Here is a 19,432-nt window from a genome sequence, read left to right as displayed (position 1 = left end):
AATGTAACTTTCTCGGAAATTTTGCCATGACGTTAATAGGCCTTTACAGAAAGTTCTAAAGGAATTATGGGTACTTGGCCCCTCTTGTAGTTCAAATTGAGTCAGTTCAGTTCAGCCAGTTTTGTGTTATAAAAAACACGAACTGGAGGCAAGATTTGGAGAGATAAAGCAGACTGATAAAATGGTGGGCTTTTTTTAACGCGTTTGTTCCTCTAATTAATTAATATTTAAAATAATTTACTCGTTCTCCTGTGTATCCATCTCTTAAAATGGGCTATGGAAGCCTAATCTTAACGGTTAAGGTTAGTGACGTCACGTCAGAGAGAATTTTGGTGACGTATGGCTGTTATAATGCGCAGGCGCGGTGGGACAAATCAACAAGGTGCGCAAGCCGTATAAACTTTCTATAAAGGCCTATTCAAAGCAGATTAACAAATAGTAAAAGCCTTAAGATCTGTTTTTAGTTCAAAAAGGGTTTTAACAGTGGTCCGACGCTGGTAGTCTACTCAAGCCACGTCCAGTCGTCCACGTCCATTTCCACTTGAAAATAAATCCTTATTTCCCATCCTGTTGGTGGTTAAGAGAAAAATACATAGTCGTCTGCTTCGTTGTATGGTTTTCTGTCACTCAGATTGTCGCGAGTCCTCGTGACAGTCGGGTTCGGGGAACACCGTGCCCGTGGGTTTGGTAAATTTTTCAGCTTTTCCTTCTATTTTTTAGATATTTAGATCATTGTCAATTTGCCAGAAAGTAGCAAATATATTCGCTGTATGGTAGGATTTTACTTTACCTACCTAACCCAACCAACACTTGATTCTGACTAATTAGGCCACGGGGAGTTCGGAAAAAATAGTGAAAAAATTCTTAACCCGCCGCAAGTTGGTTAAAAAAATTTTTGAAAATTTGAAAATTGCATGTACTTACCGCCATTAAGACCGCTACGCGCCTAAACGCATTCTGCCCTCGATCTTGAAAAACTACCCGGGGGGGTAAATATAATAATAAGGACTCGCGACGGAATTCAAGGAGCACATACTGCGGAAATATAGCTATGAAATTTTAAACACCCACTGAAACATTTAGAATTCTCATACCAGGATAGAAAAATATTTGAAGCGAGCTCCAATTTTAAAAATAAACAACGATATTTTGCTAAATTGCGTAGATTATTTCGGAAGTAAATAAAGATAAACAATAATATTTTGGAAAAGGCATAATATTATTTGGGAAGTAAATGAAGATAAACCACAATATTTTGGAAAAGGCGTAACATTATTTGGGAAATAAATGAAGATAAACAATAATATTTTGGAAAAGGCATAATATTATTTGGGAAATAAATGAAGATAAACCACAATATTTTGGAAAAGGCGTAACATTATTTGGGAAATAAATGAAGATACACAATAATATTTTGGAAAAGGCATAATATTATTTGGGAAATAAATGAAGATAAACCACAATATTTTGGAAAAGGCGTAACATTATTTGGGAAATAAATGAAGATAAACAATAATATTTTGGAAAAGGCATAATATTATTTGGGAAATAAATGAAGATAAACCACAATATTTTGGAAAAGGCGTAACATTATTTGGGAAATAAATGAAGATAAACAATAATATTTTGGAAAAGGCATAATACTATTTGGGAAATAAATGAAGATAAACCACAATATTTTGGAAAAGGCGTAACATTATTTGGGAAGTAAATGAAGATAAACCACAATATTTTGGGAAAGGCGTAACATTATTTGGGAAGTAAATGAAGATAAACCACAATATTTTGGAAAAGGCGTAACATTATTTGGGAAATAAATGAAGATAAACAATAATATTTTGGAAAAGGCATAATATTATTTGGGAAATAAATGAAGATAAACCACAATATTTTGGAAAAGGTGTAACATTATTTGGGAAGTAAATGAAGATAAACCACAATATTTTGGGAAAGGCGTAACATTATTTGGGAAGTAAATGAAGATAAACCACAATATTTTGGAAAAGGCGTAACATTATTTGGGATGATAAACAACATATTTTGGAAAGGCGGTCACTTATTTGGAAAATTATATACAATTTGCTTAAAATGTGGCACTTAGCGTTACCCGAGAAACACCACATGGAGGTGGCCACACGTCGTTTCTCATGGGGAGTTTTGTTTAGGCAGGTCCCCTTGCCTACTGCCGTATATATTTACTGAAATTCCACCAAATCTCGTAAAAATAGGTAAATAATAAATTAATTAAGATGACTCAATTCGAGAACCAAAATATCTAGTAGCCCCATCCAAATATTTTATAAGTCCTGAATGAATATCATATGAATAAAATCTACCCTGATTTTCCGGTTTTTTCATGTAAATGAAAAGATCTGCAACCTTACGTTCGTCCTGCCTTGAACAATCTTTCCAACGAATGATTCGCCAAAAATTGTATTCCGATATTCCATTCAATATGCAAAATGCTACAACTTGCATTCTTTTTACATATGTGCATTCGTCAAAAAATGCACACACAATATGTTCAGGAACGCTGCTAAAATCAGATACATCCTTTCCATTTAGCAACCTTCGCATCGCTGCAACGCGATTACTTTTGAAAGCCATAATTATCAACTTTAACTCGATAATTTTTATTTTTACAAACCGTTAATCCTTTTCAATAAATGGTTTGAAAAAAAAAGATCTAGATCTACCTTTTATTGTGGGCAGAAGCAGGTTCGGTTAGGTTTTTGGTTTAGATAGCTTAGGATTTCACTTCACGTGGAGAAAATGAATTTTTGTTCTAGAATTAAAACATCCAAACCCACCGCCGGCACAATGGTTGTCATGGTAACGTGGCAACCTTCTTCTTTGCCATGGCAACCGTTCGCGCATGCGCGAACCGTTTTTTAGTAACAGGTGACTTTTTAAGACAATTCTTTATTACTCATCAGACGCGTTTGAGCGAGCTGAGCGAGAGGTTTAATAAAACTCAATTTTGTGGCATTATTTTGTTGGGAAGAGATATTTTTGTTGGGAAGAGATATTTTTGGTGGGAAGAGACATTTCTGGTGGGAAGAAACACATTTTTGGTGGGAAGCATTTGGTTTTGTGGCTGGCCTATTTTCAAAAATGGAAAATCCAACTTTTGAAAACCCTAATTTTGAAACTGCGGAACAGTTTTTCCACAGTATTTCGTTAAAAAATTGGGGTGGATTTTTTCCATGTATGAACGAAGAGTTAAGGGCCAAATCTGAAAGGGACGCTAAAACTCTGGTGATTTCATTGGACTTGGTTCCAAGCGTTACTTCTTTCAATGAAAGAAAGATCGCTTGTACTTGCGGAAATAAATCCGACGATGGAATTATCGATGGATTTCTTGTGGGGGTGTTTAACAACCAAAGTCGGTTTGGATACGTAATCCGATGTTCCACTGGGCAATCTCGAGCCAACAAGCGAAAGGCTTTAAGGGCATTGAAGAAAAAGGTTCCCGATCATTTGGTTTCCGAGTGTGTGAAGGCTTTCGTCCCCTCCAAAAACACATGGTTCTATAATCAAAATTTGTCGGTTACCGACAATCTTTTCCTCGTTTTCCTTTGGGTTTGTAAAATGAGCGTCACTGACGCTACAACCCATAGTGAATGTTCCTCACGAACAGTTGTGGATTATTTTTCCATGTGTCGTGAGGTAACGGAGATTGTCATTTCTAATAGGGCCAACAAAGTTCAGATTGGAGGACCAGGACTGTTTGTGGAGGTGGACGAAACCTACCTTCATACTCGCAAATACAACCGAGGGGCGGAGTTAGCCGGGGAAACCATTTGTATCTTTGGAATTTATTGCCGGGATACAAAAGATGGTCTATTTTTGAAAGTGAAAAATAAGTCCCGTGCTGTTCTGTGGAGGCAAATGGCAAAATATATAGCCCCTGGGTCCATCATCGTGTCTGACGGAGCCCCTATGTACATGAATTGTACGTTAATGGGCTTTCGGGAGCACCTTACCGTGCTTCATAAGTACGAGTTTGTCAACTCGGAAGATTCTCGCGCCCATACCAACAACATCGAGAACCGAAATAGACACGTGAAGGATGCCATTAAGTCCCACAGAACAGACAGGTCATTAAGTAGCTATATGGCTTCTTATTGGTACCGATGCCTATTTTTCAAGGACCAGGATGGAAACTGGCTTCCTCCTGGAACCAATTTTGCTCGGTTCTTGGAAGACGTAAAGTCTTGCTACCCTGGACCGGGCAAAAAAGGCCTTGAATTAATTGAAATCGGGGTCTCGGAGGAAGAGCTGGCTACTCTCGATCCCGAGACAGAACCAGCATTTTTAATTGCTGGCCAAAACGAAGAAAACACTGCCGAATTCACTGACGAATAAGGCAACGTTTTCTTAGTTTTTGGCAGTAGGCAAGGGGGCCTGCCTTATCAAAACTCCTCATGAGAAACGACGTGTGGCCACCTCCAAGTGGTGTTTCTCGGGTAACGCTAAGTGCCACACTTTACTGCATAGCCATCGGTATAAACAGTTTTGCAGTTAATAGTGTATAATTTTTAATATACACTTCCTTCCAACATATTGAAGCCTTTTTAAAATACTGTTGTTCACCATCATTTGCTTCCCAATAATTGGCCGCCTTTTCAAAAATATTGCTAATTATCTTCATTTACTTAACAAACAATATTATGCCTTTTCCAAAATATTGTGCTTTACCTTCATTTACTTAACAAACAATATTATGCCTTTTCCAAAATATTGTGCTTTACCTTCATTTACTTCCCAAATAATGTTACGCCTTTTCCAAAATATTATTGTTTATCTTCATTTACTTCCCAAATAATATTATGCCTTTTCCAAAATACTATTGTTTATCTTCATTTACTTCCCAAATAATGTTACGCCTTTTCCAAAATATTGTGGTTTATCTTCATTTACTTCCCAAATAATGTTACGCCTTTTCCAAAATATTGTGGTTTATCTTCATTTACTTCCCAAATAATGTTACGCCTTTTCCAAAATATTGTGGTTTATCTTCATTTACTTCCCAAATAATGTTACGCCTTTTCCAAAATATTATTGTTTATCTTCATTTACTTAACAAACAATATTATGCCTTTTCCAAAATATTGTGCTTTACCTTCATTTACTTCCCAAATAATGTTACGCCTTTTCCAAAATATTATTGTTTATCTTCATTTACTTCCCAAATAATATTATGCCTTTTCCAAAATACTATTGTTTATCTTCATTTACTTCCCAAATAATGTTACGCCTTTTCCAAAATATTGTGGTTTATCTTCATTTACTTCCCAAATAATGTTACGCCTTTTCCAAAATATTGTGGTTTATCTTCATTTACTTCCCAAATAATGTTACGCCTTTTCCAAAATATTGTGGTTTATCTTCATTTATTTCCCAAATAATGTTACGCCTTTTCCAAAATATTGTGGTTTATCTTCATTTACTTCCAAATAATATTATGCCTTTTCCAAAATATTATTGTTTATTTTTATTTACTTCCGAAATAATCTACGCAATTTAGCAAAATATCGTTGTTTATTTTTAAAATTGGAGCTCGCTTCAAATATTTTTCTATCCTGGTATGAGAATTCTAAATGTTTCAGTGGGTGTTTAAAATTTCATAGCTATATTTCCGCAGTATGTGCTCCTTGAATTCCGTCGCGAGTCCTTATTATTATATTTACCCCCCCCGGGTAGTTTTTCAAGATCGAGGGCAGAATGCGTTTAGGCGCGTAGCGGTCTTAATGGCGGTAAGTACATGCAATTTTCAAATTTTCAAAAATATTTTTCACCAACTTGCGGCGGGTTTAGAATTTTTTCACTAATTTTTTCGAACTCCCCGTGGCCTAATTAATCAGAATCAAGAGTTGGTTGGGTTAGGTAGGTAAAGTAAAATCCTACCCATCGGGTAATAAATAAAAATGGTATAAGTATTCCAATCAGCGACATTTTTGGTACTGGTCAGTGGTCCCATATTAGGATATGGAAAGTTTCCAAGAACAGAAAGACATTCCGTTCTGTTCAAAAAAGAAACAGGAACTGAGAAGAGAATTAATGAGAAGGAAAAGGCAGGACCCAGAATTTAGGAAACTTGAAAATAAACGACGCCGAGATTTGTATGCTGCTAATAAAAAAGCAATGCAAGGAAATGATTCGCTAATAAAACAGGAGTGTATGTTTGAAAATCAATCAATCTCTTTCATCTCTTCGAACGACTGTTTATATAAGCAAAAAGAATCTACATATAGAACTATTTTACCATTAGTTAAGAAAACGTCTTCAACTTCAGAAAAATCAGATATAATTGAAAAGGAGGGTCAAGAAGAATGTGCCCCAGAATATTCTATTCTTAAGAAAAGCCTTGAAGATGCAAAGACAGCAAAAGTTTCTGAAATAAAACGTGATCCTGCCGATTTTGAGGAGCCTGTGGTTGGTTTGGATTATCATCCAGTTGTTACCACCACTTCAGACAACTGTATAAATGAATCTTCAAATAAAACTATTTTACCATTAGTTAATTCTTTCGATGCAACGTCTTCTACTCCAGAAATATCAGATAAAAATAGAATGAAATATTTGGATCAGAAACTCAGAAGAGTTGAAAATGAACACACTCTTAAGCAAAAACTTGAAAAAGAAAGAACACAGTTGGCTGTTTTTAATTTAGAAATTCCAATACCTAGCACTTTCTCAAACAGCTCTACGTATAACGAAGAATTATCTTCAAAAAGATCTGTTTCGCCATTAGTTGATTTTCACGATTCAAGTACCTCTTATTCTTCAGAACAATCAAAAGAGTCAGAAATAATGCAGTTGTCTGTATTTGATTTGGAAATTCCAATCCCTACCACTTCTTTGAATAGCTATAACGAAGAATTATCTGATGAAAGAACTAATTTATCGTCAAATAATTTTCGCGATTCAACCTCTTTTACTTCAGAACCAGCAAAAGTCTCCGAAATAAAACAGTTGCCTGTATTTGAGTTTAAAAATCAAATCCCTAGCACTTCTTCGAACAAACAGAACAACCGTACGTATAATAAAGAATTAACTACCGCAGAAAGAATGGGAAACATAAGGCGAGACCCAGAATATACGAAATGGGAAAATGAACATTGCGAAGTCTTAAATGCTCTTAAGAACAAATTTTTTAACGAAAACCAATCGAAAGTTTCAACCTCGTCTACTTTAGAACAAGCGCGAGAGTCCGAAATATCTCAGTTTGCTGTATTTGATTTGGAAATTCCAATCCCTAGCACTTCTTCGAACAGCTATGTGCATAACGAAGAATTATCTATTGAAAGAACTAGTTTATCATCGGATAATTTTCACGATCAAACCTCTTGTACTTCGGAACAAACGAGAGTCTCAGAGTTGTTTGTATTGGATTTTAATAATAAAATCCCTAGCACTTCTTTAAACAACTGTACATATAATAAAGAATTAAGTATTGAAAGAACTATTTTGCCTTCTGTTAATTTACGCGATTCATCCAAGGAAAGAATGAGAAGGCTAAGGCAAGACCCAGAATATAGGAAAGCTGAAAATGAACGTAAGCGACGACAACGCTTTGTTGAATTTGTTCGTAAGAAATTACTTGAAAAAGAAGAGCAAGTGAAAGCTTCTTCAAAGATATTTCCAGTGTCTCTATTTGATTCGGAGATGCCAATACGTAACGTTTCTTCGAATAACAAAGAATCTATTGAAAGAACTAGTTTATCATCAGATAATTTTCACGATCAAACCTCTTGTACTTCGGAACAAACGAGAGTCTCAGAGTTCCCTGTATTGGATTTTAATAATAAAATCCCTAGTACTTCATTTAAAAACTGTACACATAATAAAGAATTAAGTATTGAAAGAACTATTTCGCCTTCTGTTAATTCACGCGATTCATCCATGGAAAGAATGAGAAGGCTAAGGCAAGACCCAGAATATAGGAAAGCTGAAAATGAACGTAGGCGACGACAACGCTTTCTTCTTAAGAAATTACTTGAAAAAGAAGAGCAAGTGAAAGCTTCTTCAAAGATATTACCAGTGTCTCTGTTTGATTCGGAGATACCAATCCCTACAAACAAAGAATTATCTACTGGAATAACTCTTTTACCATTAGATTCAGATCGGGCACCAAATTTTATCTTCCCTAAAAGTAATTTAGGCCTAGTTTCGAAGAATTCAAAATTGAAAAAGATTAGTGTCGCTACTCAGACACATCCCGGCGACTTAAAAAAATTTCCATGTCCAATAATAATTGGAAAAAGTACCCAAACGGAATTAGACACAAAAGACGCTAATACACAGACAATAGTGATCATATGGAATGACAGTATTGCGAATAAACTTTGACATCTACGACCGTTCAAGGTGTATTTGAGTGGTGCACTGGTGCTATTTTGAGACACTTTGGCAACTAGTGAAACGCTATAGCTTTTTTGCCATCTGCCCAGCGTTTTTGACACAAAAAGGGCATTTCCACTATAAATATAGCCTGATCTACTTAAACATAACATTATACCTTGAAGAACGGCCTTTTTTGAAATATAAAAGGAAAAATATTGAAAATTAAATAAATGATCTCTTATTACAAAATAATAAACATTGAATTAGTCTTAAAAACGTGGACTACTGCGCCGCCATTCTTTCAGTGGCGTCTGCCAACGGGATTGGTTGAATTCTCACAGGCTGAGAGAGGTAATTTTTCTTATTTCCAGCCCTGGGTAAGCGGTTGGTTTAGCAGAGTGACGCCACTAAAAACAATGGCGGCGCAGTAGTCCACGTTTTTCATACTAATTAAATGCTAATTATTTCGTGATAAGAGATTATTTATTTTTTAATATTTTTTCCTTTTATATGTAGAAAAAGGTCGTTCTTTTAAGGTAAAATGTTATGTTACCTAACTTACCCGAGCTTTTCCCGGAAAATTACACAAGAAGGAAGCCGAAGGTAGAATTTTATATCAAAAGGGACATTGAAGGATGTGAACACATATGATTAAAAATTATTTATTAAAACCTTTTATGAAAATACTGTACATATATTTTAGATGGAGAAATGAATGGTATATATATTGGCACATGTGTCTTTTATTATTTATAGTTTTTATAAGAGTAAAAAATTCGGAGATCTGAACCCAAAGTTCATTATTTTCTTCTTTTTACACTTCCAAAAGCGTTGTATAAAAAACTAAGATTATATAAAACTAACAAAAGCGTATATTATATATAAATGTCTTGTAAAAGGAATGTTTTAGGAAATTTACATTTTACACGCAAAATTAAAAATAATTATTTAAAGATTTAAGTTTGAGTTTCTTTCACTTCAGATTCTTTTTTAACTGATTCTTTCATAACTTCATCGTAAGAAGGCGGGCAATCACTTTCAGGAATGACGTCACCTTGATTCTCTATGTTCTATAAAATAAAAAATTAGTAACAGAAGAATGTGAATATTATTTGAACTATTTTTACTTCGAGATTAACAGCTACGTCATAACTTGGAAGTGGATCAGCCGGGCTTTGAAGTAAATTTGTTGTGTTATCGTTAATGGCTGGTTGATCCGCTGTTTGTGTCCTGGTTGCTCCTGAATTTGAGAATATTCCAATATTCCTAGAATTTAATGAGTTGTTTCGCCTATCAAGATTATTTGTTATTTAAATTAAAAGCGAATTTAGAAAAGCGGTACAATACAATTTGATGTTCTTACCTCCGATAAAGATGTAACATTACCATGCAACAACATAGCATGCCTGAAAATGCTAAAGCTATGACAACTACTAATGGCAATGTTAAATTTGGCTTCTCCGTTTTCTTTAATGCTAAAAATGTAACGTCAAATGTAAATAAATCAGTTTAAAAGAAAAAAATTGGTTTTTAATACTTGAAAGACATTTTTCTTCTTTGACATCATATTTGAAATCGCTTAAACAATCGCAGTAAGATTGATAAGGGATCTGCGTACAGTAAGAATTAGGATCATATTGGGAACATTGTTCAGGAACTTCACATTTCTGGTCGTAACGTTTAGCTACAGAAATTATAAGACGTTGTTAAGGTTAACGTTCACTATAACAGTTTCTAAAGTGACTGACTAGGTAGGCATTTGTGAGCATGTGATATAACTGGGTATCCTTCATTACATTGACAAGTATTAGTTCTTCTATCGCAATGTATATTTGCCCCTATGCAAATCCCGAGAAGATGGCATTTTTTGCCTACATCTGAGCGAGCTGAAAGAAAGTTATTTACATTGGTCTTTAACGTAACCACCGTTTTTTTTATGTTTTAGTATTAAAGTACCTTTAAAAGGAATCACTGCGAACAAAATTGGCACAAAAAATAACAGTGAATTATTATCTAATGTCACCATTTTACAATTTTACAGTACAGGAGGAACTTGAGGAAGTACGTACAGTGTGACCTGAACCTGAATTAAACAACTTGGCTTCTATTCCTTAATTTAAACTGAAATGTTTTACTTTCACATAAAAATTATTCGCGATTAAAATAATAACTAAACGTCACATAATCGTCATTACTAATTACTCTACTTAAGGCACACTTCAAATTACAAAAATCCGCTACGTCCGTATATCTCAAAGTACTCTTGCACCCGAAAGTACTGTCATCACTAAAGTATTATTCACTCGTAACAAGGTCCAACTTCCAACTTTTCAAAGTAGAATAAAGTTACAAGTTCATGTAGACAAAGAAAGGGGGTGTTGGTTCTAACACAGGGCCTCTATAAAAGGGGAGTTGTTCAATTTATTTATTTATTTATTGTTATTGCAATACGCGGTGTCACCAGAGGGACGCGTGCATGAACATGGGCGCTTTCGATACATATGACATAAGGATAACAACAGGGTAAAAAAAAATTAAAGTTATAGGCCTAGTCAAACAAGAATTATAATAAATTAAAACAAAAACATTTAAAGCCGCTATAGGAACATCCTAGTGAAGAGTTTCGATATACATGAAAAACGAGCAATTTCAACCGCGGGAAAAATGTATAACTGAATTTGGAAAAAGGCATAAAATGTAAAAGGTCGCTGTTTCAGCCCTATCTCGTCAAATTAAACCGGAGCAATAAAAAATAGGCGGAATAGGCCTACACTTTTTCACTAAATGACTACTCCCCTTATAGAGTTTCTATGATTCATTGATTCTTGTAGTTAAAACCACCTTGACCAGTGCTGACATCTGTGTTCGGTGGGCGGGTATATCAATGAAAGGGTTTTCGATTTGACGTGCGTTACGTACGAGAGATTTTGGCCTAAAACACGGCCTCTCTGATACAGAGATGGCTAAAACTTACGATTATTTGTTTAAATTGCTGTTAATCGGCGATTCTGGAGTTGGAAAAACATGTATTTTGTTTCGTTTTTCAGAAGACGCCTTCAGCGCGACTTTTATTTCGACCATAGGTAAGAAAACGTTCGCTCTAAAACGCTTTAGCCAAGGCTTAAAACTGTGACGTGAGTCATTGGGTCAAGATTTTTACGAAATAATTTTCCTCCTTTAGGAATAGATTTCAAGATAAGAACTATCGAGTTAGATGGTAAAAAAATTAAGCTTCAAATATGGTAAGTAAGAATGTTAAAATTTCTATATTAGATGTTAATTTTATTAACAATAATAAACCACACAATGCAGGGACACAGCGGGACAAGAAAGGTTCAGAACTATCACAACAGCTTATTATCGCGGTGCAATGGTATGTAGAACCGCGGATATTTTTAGTTTAAACGAAATTTATACTCATATAAACATTATATCTAAAGGGTATCATGTTAGTATATGACGTCACTAGCTTGAAATCCTTTGAAAGTGTCCGGAAGTGGATTAAAAATATAGAAGAGGTAGTTTAAAGTTAATTAAATCCATTTATATATAATTCTAATTAAAAAACTTTTATACTTAGCACGCTGCCCCAGATGTAGAAAGAATAATTGTAGGTAACAAATGTGAAGTTGATGAAAGGCGCCAAGTTAAAACTGATGAAGGAGAAAATGTAAGTGTCATTAATATTATTTTTGATATCTATGGTATCTTAATATTATTATTATTATTAATGCGTAGTTGGCGTCTGAGTTTCGAGTCAAGTTTATGGAAATTAGCGCTCTAAAGAACATTAATGTTGACGAAGCCTTCTTCACACTTGCGAGAGATATCAAAACCAAAATGGAAAGAAAACTGGTAAGTACTTTTTTTTTTTTTTTTTACAATTTTTGGGTTATCAAAAAATTTAGGCCTTGTTTAAAAATATGGTAAACTTTTATAACATTTGGGGGAAATTGTTCACGTATATATATATAAGTGTATGATATAATTTAATTTTTATATATAACTTCTATCCGTTATTTGTGGAAAATGGGACCTTTCCAGAAGGTAAAAAAAAAAAATAAGAAAATTAAATTAAATTAGTTTTTGGTTCATTTGCCTGAACTAATTGATGACTAAGATTATGTGGCAAATTTTTGAAATGCATGAGTTTATTTATGAGCGTGATTTAATTCTTAATATTGAACAATAAAAGAAATGGTCAGAAAACCATGGTTTTTTAATAGAAAACATAAATTAAAAGCATCATTAACATTAACAAAAGTTACCAATATTCAAAGTTCCCCACAACTTTTTCAACTTTGTTATCCGTGACTTGGTTCACGTGGAATTAGTGTTAATTTTTATAATTAAAACAAAGCTAAATGAATCAATAGAATGGCAGTTGGAAACCTACTATCAGGTTAAAAAGTATCCTGTATAAAAGTAGGATTTATAGGGAAACAGCAAAAGGGGCGGGGCCTTAGTCGGCTCCTCCCATAGACATCTGCATGGTGGAGGATTTTATGAAGTAGAAAGCTAGTGGGGGTATAGAGATGATTGGGTAAGTGGATATCTGACGTTTTGTAGGAGGGGTTTATCACTTACTGCAGTGTCCCTATGGAAAATTTTGTTAATGATCTTGATTTTGTTTTATTAATTTAAATCAATTAAATAATGGTTATTTGGCCATTTCATTCATTCCCCTTTAATTAGTTTAAGGTGTTTTTATACTACTAAAGTACTTTACTAATAGAGGAGCGTGTGCTGAAACTGAAAGCTTTGCTTTCCTCTTTTTTTTTAATATGTTCCTTGAGTAATTGATATTGACAAACTAAATGGATTGAAGCACGATCTATCTGCATAATTAGTAGAGAATAATTACTAGCTTGTGACTTGGGTAGCAGTTTGTTTAATACATTTAGAAAGTTCTTGTCCTATATTGACATTTTTGAACAAGGTGTTTTAACCAAGTATAAAATTACATACCCTTAAAGGGAGGGAGCGTATTGATAAGCATTATGAATAAATTCTACTCTCTCTATTCGCCCTGGGACGACTTGTTTAAGCTTTTAGAATATGTTAAGAAAAATGTCCAGGTCTCCTCTTTGTTTGATAACAGTAGGTAGCAACAGTACAAAATCTGGGGGTAGGCAACCCTCAGTATCATTATGATCTGGACATACAAGGGGGTTGATCCCTTACTGTCTCTGCCCACTCTCATGATCCCCCAAGCCTTCAGCACAGGCGCTAAAATAGGAGATGGAAGGTCTCCTTTGGCGGGAAGGGTGAAACGCCCCCTTCATCTCTGCTTCCCCCCCCCCCAGCAACGTAGGGATTTTATATAAAGGTATGTTATACCACGTTGGAAAGTATGAAGTAGCCAAAAGGCGTAATAATTTTCCTGTGGATCTTATAAAACCTTCATAGGAGAAAGAATAAATTATTCAGTTTCATGTGAAACTAAAGATTGGGATCTTTGGCTGGCATAAACCGCCCACTGTCAAGGGGAGCTTAGGATTTAGTATATAAAGATCTTTGGGAGAGGGTAGATAAGGAATTCTTGAAGGAGGAGAGAGGGATGGAGTAGAAATCCCCCTACCTATAATATTGCCTCTATACCCCCACCCGCGGCGTCCTCCCAGTATCCTCAGCGTTTAGGTAGGGTTCTACACTCTACAGTAGGGAATGATAAAAGACGCGGGAACTAGTTCTCAAGCAAGGTGCACTGGGAGAGTTTCGGTGCAGCAGGTCGCCCGTCATTAATACCACTCCATCCTACCTATTTTCTCCATGAGAAATTGACAGCGTGTACCCACCCCATCACCCTTTGTGTTAGGGTGGAAAGAAATAACTGCTTTGTCGTCCCCCCCCCTGTTAACAATTTAAAGAGTGGGCCCGTCCATAAAGGTATTTTCCAAAAAAAAAGGGACAGAAAGAAGGACCCCATAATATGACACCTTTACAATAAAAGCTTCTGCAAAATAAAGATATTTGAATCCGCATAATAGTCATGTACTTTTTGATAATGGCTTCCTTGAGTTTTACTATCTATAATCTTCTCAAGAGTGATTTGATTCTCAAAATAAGTTTGGAATGATTGACTTGAGGTTTTTAAAATTGTGTGGGGAGTTTTTAAAATTAATAATTAAACATGTTTTGGTTCGCACGTTTTTTTAATTAATCTAATGTTGTTCAAAATATGTATATCAGGATGTCTATTGATATAATTTTAACTAACACGTCCCCCCCCCCCCCAAAAAAAAACAATCCCTATTGCGTAGGAGGCAACGAATCAATCATCAAGAGTTAATAGCGCTGGGGGTTTACAACTTAAGAGTAATTCCGAACCTGGTAAAAAGCAATCGAAATGGTTTTGCTCGATTCTCTGACCACGGAGAATGCAAAATTAGGAGGACCATCCATACAAGCATAAACAAAATGACCAGCAGAATTTGTTTCTTTGTTTGTTTTTTTCATCTGTTATAAAAAAAACCCGCCCCAAGGTCAAATATTTTTAAATACTTGGATAAGTGAACTTGGTATTTACAAATTTAATAAACTATATATATATTTTTTTCTTGGTTAAATAGATTTGAATAAAAGTATTTAAATTTAATGGGAACATGATTTTTTTTAAATGGCTTTATATAGGAGTGAACAATTGATCTAAATTATAATTAATTTGAAATATATTTAAATCAATTCAAATTATCCTTTGTCCATTATGGTAGGTAAAACGCGAAACTTAATATGACGACTGTTATAGTGGTCACGTATTTGATTACATTGACGAATTTATCCAAATTGTTTTTGGTTAATCTTCAAAATTTCGAATCCCAAGACCTATATTATAATTTAATTAGATTTCAAATTAAAAGTAACGTTGACTGGGTTTAATAGAGCTCTTGGAAAAAAATTGGGTTTATTTAATCATTATTGCGATGAAAGGTAATGCGACGTGTTTTACGTCATGGTTGGTATCCATGGTAACATACTTTCCTCGATGTGTGACTGAAAAAATTCATTTTATAGTAAGCTCTATTGAACACAAACGATATTACAATTAGAGAAAGAGTCCCCGCCCCCTTAACTGCTTCTAAACGGGGTGTTTTCACAAATGTACCAGAGGTAGTGTAACTGACCAATGGACGAAATCTAGCAGTGCATAAAAACGATATGCCACCAGTGTTTAAGGCAATTTGCGGAAAACAAACCTTTTTTGCAAATTTGTAGTGGATTGTGTTTCATTTACCACTTACTGCAAGATTTTTCTGTGGATTTCTTTCTCTAACTATAATTGTAATCCACTGTCAGGGTCACGCTGCCATGTCAGATAATATAATAAAGGTCTTGTTATTCTTCGTTCAAAATTGATATCATTTAAATTTAAATTTAAATTTATCTCAAAAAATGGAAAAACAAAAAAAATCTTCGATGTAAATATGTTTATATAAAATTGTGATATTACTCTTTATGGAAAAAAAAAGAAGTTCTAATTTTTTCGGCTCTTCTTTTTTAAAAATAAAATAAAATGAACAAATTTAGTTAAAATTTATAAGTTATTGTTTTCCCAAAATAGTCCTAAATAGATAAACAAATACACGTAATTAAATTTTAATTTCGTATGATTTTTTTTTTTGCGCTAAAACATCAGCCAGAGTAATCTCTTATTTAATTAGATAATAATTTTAATTTTTTTTCTTTTCGTTTCGTTTTGTTTTATAAACAATTTTTTACAATAGTATAAACTTAAAAATAAAGGTATTATAGTATTTCATAGGTACTTGCAATTTATCGTATTTTTATTATCTATGTTGTGATAACTTGGTTTCAATCTATGTTTAAAAAATATAACTGCTAAATGAAACTATAATACTCCCTAAAATAAGGTCTGATAAGAAAAATAATTAAATTAAATACTACAATAGGTTTTATTTATTGCTCGATTGAAAGCGTCAATCAAGAGTTGTAAAATGTTTTTTTTTTATAAGAAAAAATGTAAGCCTAAAAATTTCAATTCGATTCAGTTCAATTCTAAAACGAATTTTTGATTGTACGTTTTGGTATTATAGTTCGATAATGATTTCTTTAATAAAGCAATTTTCAGGATTTGGCCAAATAACCCTAATTGGTATGACTGACAGATTGGCTAAGGCTTAAAACAATGGAATTAACACGTAGTTCTTCTTACGCACACGCTAAATATAAAGTTCAATTCCAATTTATTTCTTCTCTCTTTTAGGCTTAGCTAGGGACACTGAAAGGGATACTGCGGGTTAGAATTTTTCATTTTTAGTCAAAAGAGCGTTTAAAATAAAGTGGCTAAGCCTAACGCGTAGTGTAGATTACGCGCCATTACGACGAACTTAATAGAGTAATTTCGGTTGAGAGGGGGAGTGAACTGTGTATCCCCTACGTTAGGGGCAACTTTGTACTAGAGAATTCTATTTGCCCCCGGAAGGGAAGGGGAGGGGGGATATCACTAAGGTAAGAGATAGAGGGTTATGACGTTGCCGTATATGGGAAAGAAATTACTCTATTCACACTCTTTCGATTACAAAATTAAAAAATCTAACCAGGAATATCCCTTGAAGTCTATACTACTCAGTTTAAAAGGGACTATATTTTAAATTAATGAAGTATTAAGTAAATTAACGTATTTCTCGGTAGGGTTTAAGTTTTTAATCCATAAGGTGCTAAACCAGTTGCGACTAATTTTTGAATGCTTTAATATCCATTACCCCCCCCCGTCCTAATTAATCCTAAAATTTAACTCAAATCATAATTAATTACTTCATTTAACATCAAAATTTCTCCAACAAACGAGTTTACTAAAACTTAATTTGTTTGCACAATTAATTTTAATATTTCTTCAATCGTAATCTTTAAGTTTTTAATTAAAGAAAAAAAAGAATACTTCCATAAAAAAGATAATATAATAATAATAATGAAAACCAAAAACCTACCAGTATACTCTGTGAATAATTTTGTAATATTATCTAATTTAGAACAAAAAAAAAATAAGAAGATGAAGATATATATATTTACGCGTAATAGCGTAATTTTATACTTATATATACATATACCGAAGCAGGTAGAATGTTTTTTCTATGGCCAAACAATAGGGGAAAAAGTAAAGTAAACGTATAAAAGAAATTGTTAAAAAAGAAAAACAAAAAAACCCATGGGGTTAAATGTAACAGAGACACTGCGGAAAGATCGTAACCTAAAACAAAAGCCGTCGCGTCTAATTGTTCGCTAGAATTGAGGCGGATTAATCCAATTCCATCTTATCTGGCGTGAATCCATTCCACAAATCGACAAGGGGTCCTTAGAGAATAACGTACTCTCCCAAAATAAAAAAGAACCTCGCTTTGCGTTTTATCATTCATTTTTTCTATCTTGTTTCCTGGAAAACTAACCCCCCAAAAATGTAACCCAATCCCCCCTAATAATAACTACTAAGTAATTAACTAAAAACAAATAACAACAAAACAACAAAAATATGATATTTATACAATTTAAGAAAAGAAAAATAAAGGCTTTTGTTTAAATAAAATTGTGTCACAATTATTGTAGTTTTTATCCAAAAGGTTTGGAACTCTTTAATAGATGTTCTTTGAGCGATTTTGAGTCGAAAATGTTCTATGACATTTTGTCGTCCGGGCCACTGTTTTCAAGTTAAGTGCCGTTGAGTGTTAATGAATTTTAATGCAATTAAAATTACTCGTTGATGCATTTAAGTAGCTCTTAAAACTTTTCTAATTGTTTAGGGGAAAGCAACTTACAGGGGAATCAAACTAATGTATTTCCTACGAGCGCCTGTAGAAATGTTTCACCCTCAATACATCAGTGCTCAGAGTGAAGCTAGCTTACAGGGGCCAACTTCGAGAATTCGTAAACAAAATGTAAGTCCATTACGTGGGGGTACTCGCTCTCGAGATAGGGTTGCTTAAGTTACTTCTAATCATTTTAGGCTAGCACTGTCAAGGGTAGATTACAACGTGATTGGCCTCTCGGTCTACCGTATTTTTTAGATATTTAAAGCAAAGAGGCTGTAAAGAAGGGGAGTTGAAGCTAGCAGATTTGGCAAGGCATTTTGGGAGTTCTCGCTTTTCTTTTTTATTTATTTATTTGTTATATTTTCCTCCTAATATCCGGTTCACCGTATTTCAACCAATAAGAGGCTAGAGACAGATGCGCGCGCACCGGAAGCTCAGAGAAACACTCCAGCCAAGCCTTCTACTCCCCGTCTGTATACCCTCTTTGGTTAAAATCCCTACAGACAAATTACAGAGTGAACAAGGAGGATTGTTTAAAGTTAAAAAGTAAACTAGCTTACATGGGCTAACTTCGAATGCTAATAAACAAAATATAAGTCCATTACGAGGGGCTAATCACTCTCGAATTAACTGCGCACTGGTTTACTTAAGTTACTTCTAATAATTTAGCACTGTCAAGGGTAGATCTTTTAAAGATTACACTGTGATTAGCCCCTCGGTGTATCGTATTTTTTATAGATTGTTTTATTCCCTACACATTTTTAACAGACAATTTAAAGAGTAAAACACGGGGCCATTGTTTTAAAGTTAAAAAGTTAAGTTTTGCATCCCTCATTGTGAGCGAAGCCCTTGAGAGATTAGAACTTCGACTAGCAGCCGTGAAAGGCACTTAATTGGTACACGTTAAACCTCTCGGCCTTTCAATTGAAATGTCTAAATTGATGGTATTAAATTCCAACGAGAATTATACTCTGTTTATAAACAGAGTTAAAACATTCACCCATATAAGTGCCATTTCGTCGACATTGTGTAAATTTCAACGAATAATTCAGTAGTTTCGGAACTTCGCCCACGTAAAAGTTTTAGATAAATATTTCTGTTTAGCGGGAATTCATAATAAAGATAACAGACTGGTGTATAATAATTTCACGATTCAATTTATCACTTTAGCTTAGATAAAATTTTATATTAACAAATAATAATTGATAAAGCTGTTTTACGAGGGCTCGGATACTTCTCAATTTTGTGATCATGTTGTGAAACTTGTAAGTAGTGTCCAACGCCGTTTTTCTTTTATAGTAACGTTTTTATGCGTTATG

The 19,432-nt window shown here is 34.1% G+C and overlaps 3 protein-coding genes across 4 annotated transcripts; 2 read left to right on the top strand and 1 right to left on the bottom strand.

Moving 5' to 3' along the window:
* Nucleotides 1-5,042: 5,042 nt before the first annotated feature.
* Nucleotides 5,043-9,302, top strand: LOC149609990 (uncharacterized). Its single transcript, XM_089859843.1, has 2 exons — nucleotides 5,043-6,181; nucleotides 6,275-9,302. The coding sequence occupies exons 1-2, from the start codon at nucleotides 5,992-5,994 to the stop codon at nucleotides 8,353-8,355; spliced, it is 2,271 nt and encodes a 756-aa protein (XP_089715969.1). The 5' UTR covers nucleotides 5,043-5,991; the 3' UTR covers nucleotides 8,356-9,302.
* Nucleotides 8,996-10,696, bottom strand: LOC149609989 (uncharacterized). 2 transcript variants are annotated; one of them, XM_089859845.1, is made up of 6 exons: nucleotides 10,306-10,696; nucleotides 10,098-10,235; nucleotides 9,887-10,033; nucleotides 9,713-9,824; nucleotides 9,477-9,615; nucleotides 8,996-9,419 (listed from the first exon to the last, which is right to left on the bottom strand). In XM_089859845.1, exons 1-6 carry the CDS (start codon nucleotides 10,373-10,375, stop codon nucleotides 9,306-9,308), a joined length of 720 nt encoding a protein of 239 aa, XP_089715971.1. In that variant the 5' UTR covers nucleotides 10,376-10,696; the 3' UTR covers nucleotides 8,996-9,305. The 2 variants fall into 2 exon arrangements, with proteins under 2 accessions (XP_089715971.1, XP_089715970.1); XM_089859844.1 differs by having other exon boundaries at nucleotides 9,477-9,639; nucleotides 10,306-10,694.
* A 536-nt stretch (nucleotides 10,697-11,232) lies between these two features.
* On the top strand, nucleotides 11,233-17,890 carry LOC149609988 (ras-related protein Rab-8A-like). Its single transcript, XM_089859846.1, has 7 exons — nucleotides 11,233-11,432; nucleotides 11,531-11,591; nucleotides 11,662-11,722; nucleotides 11,790-11,867; nucleotides 11,930-12,019; nucleotides 12,088-12,204; nucleotides 14,613-17,890. The coding sequence occupies exons 1-7, from the start codon at nucleotides 11,309-11,311 to the stop codon at nucleotides 14,718-14,720; spliced, it is 639 nt and encodes a 212-aa protein (XP_089715972.1). The 5' UTR covers nucleotides 11,233-11,308; the 3' UTR covers nucleotides 14,721-17,890.
* The last annotated feature ends 1,542 nt before the right edge of the window (nucleotides 17,891-19,432 follow it).

The sequence above is a fragment of the Phalangium opilio genome, unplaced genomic scaffold (genome assembly GCF_054372755.1).
Source record: "Phalangium opilio isolate 3A_F unplaced genomic scaffold, DU_Popi_V2 ptg000344l_1, whole genome shotgun sequence".
NCBI lineage: Eukaryota > Metazoa > Arthropoda > Arachnida > Opiliones > Phalangiidae > Phalangium > Phalangium opilio.
Note: the sequence above shows the minus strand (reverse complement) of the source record. Positions and strands in the feature narration are given on the sequence as shown.

What these genes read in the sequence shown, in the direction of transcription:
- LOC149609990 (XM_089859843.1), top strand. Translation starts at nt 5,992, where the DNA reads ATGGAAAGTTTCCAAGAACAGAAAGACATTCCGTTCTGTTCAAAAAAG. An exon ending in TTCGCTAATAAAACAGGAGT is followed by an intron (nt 6,182 to 6,274) that starts GTATGTTTGAAA and finishes TTTTACCATTAG; the next exon opens with TTAAGAAAACGTCTTCAACT.
- LOC149609989 (XM_089859844.1), bottom strand. Translation starts at nt 10,375, where the DNA reads ATGGTGACATTAGATAATAATTCACTGTTATTTTTTGTGCCAATTTTG. An exon ending in AGAAGAAAAATGTCTTTCAA is followed by an intron (nt 9,825 to 9,886) that starts GTATTAAAAACC and finishes TTACATTTTTAG; the next exon opens with CATTAAAGAAAACGGAGAAG. An exon ending in ATGTTACATCTTTATCGGAG is followed by an intron (nt 9,640 to 9,712) that starts GTAAGAACATCA and finishes TAATCTTGATAG; the next exon opens with GCGAAACAACTCATTAAATT.
- LOC149609988 (XM_089859846.1), top strand. Translation starts at nt 11,309, where the DNA reads ATGGCTAAAACTTACGATTATTTGTTTAAATTGCTGTTAATCGGCGAT. An exon ending in AAACTGATGAAGGAGAAAAT is followed by an intron (nt 12,020 to 12,087) that starts GTAAGTGTCATT and finishes ATTAATGCGTAG; the next exon opens with TTGGCGTCTGAGTTTCGAGT. An exon ending in CCAAAATGGAAAGAAAACTG is followed by an intron (nt 12,205 to 14,612) that starts GTAAGTACTTTT and finishes CCTATTGCGTAG; the next exon opens with GAGGCAACGAATCAATCATC.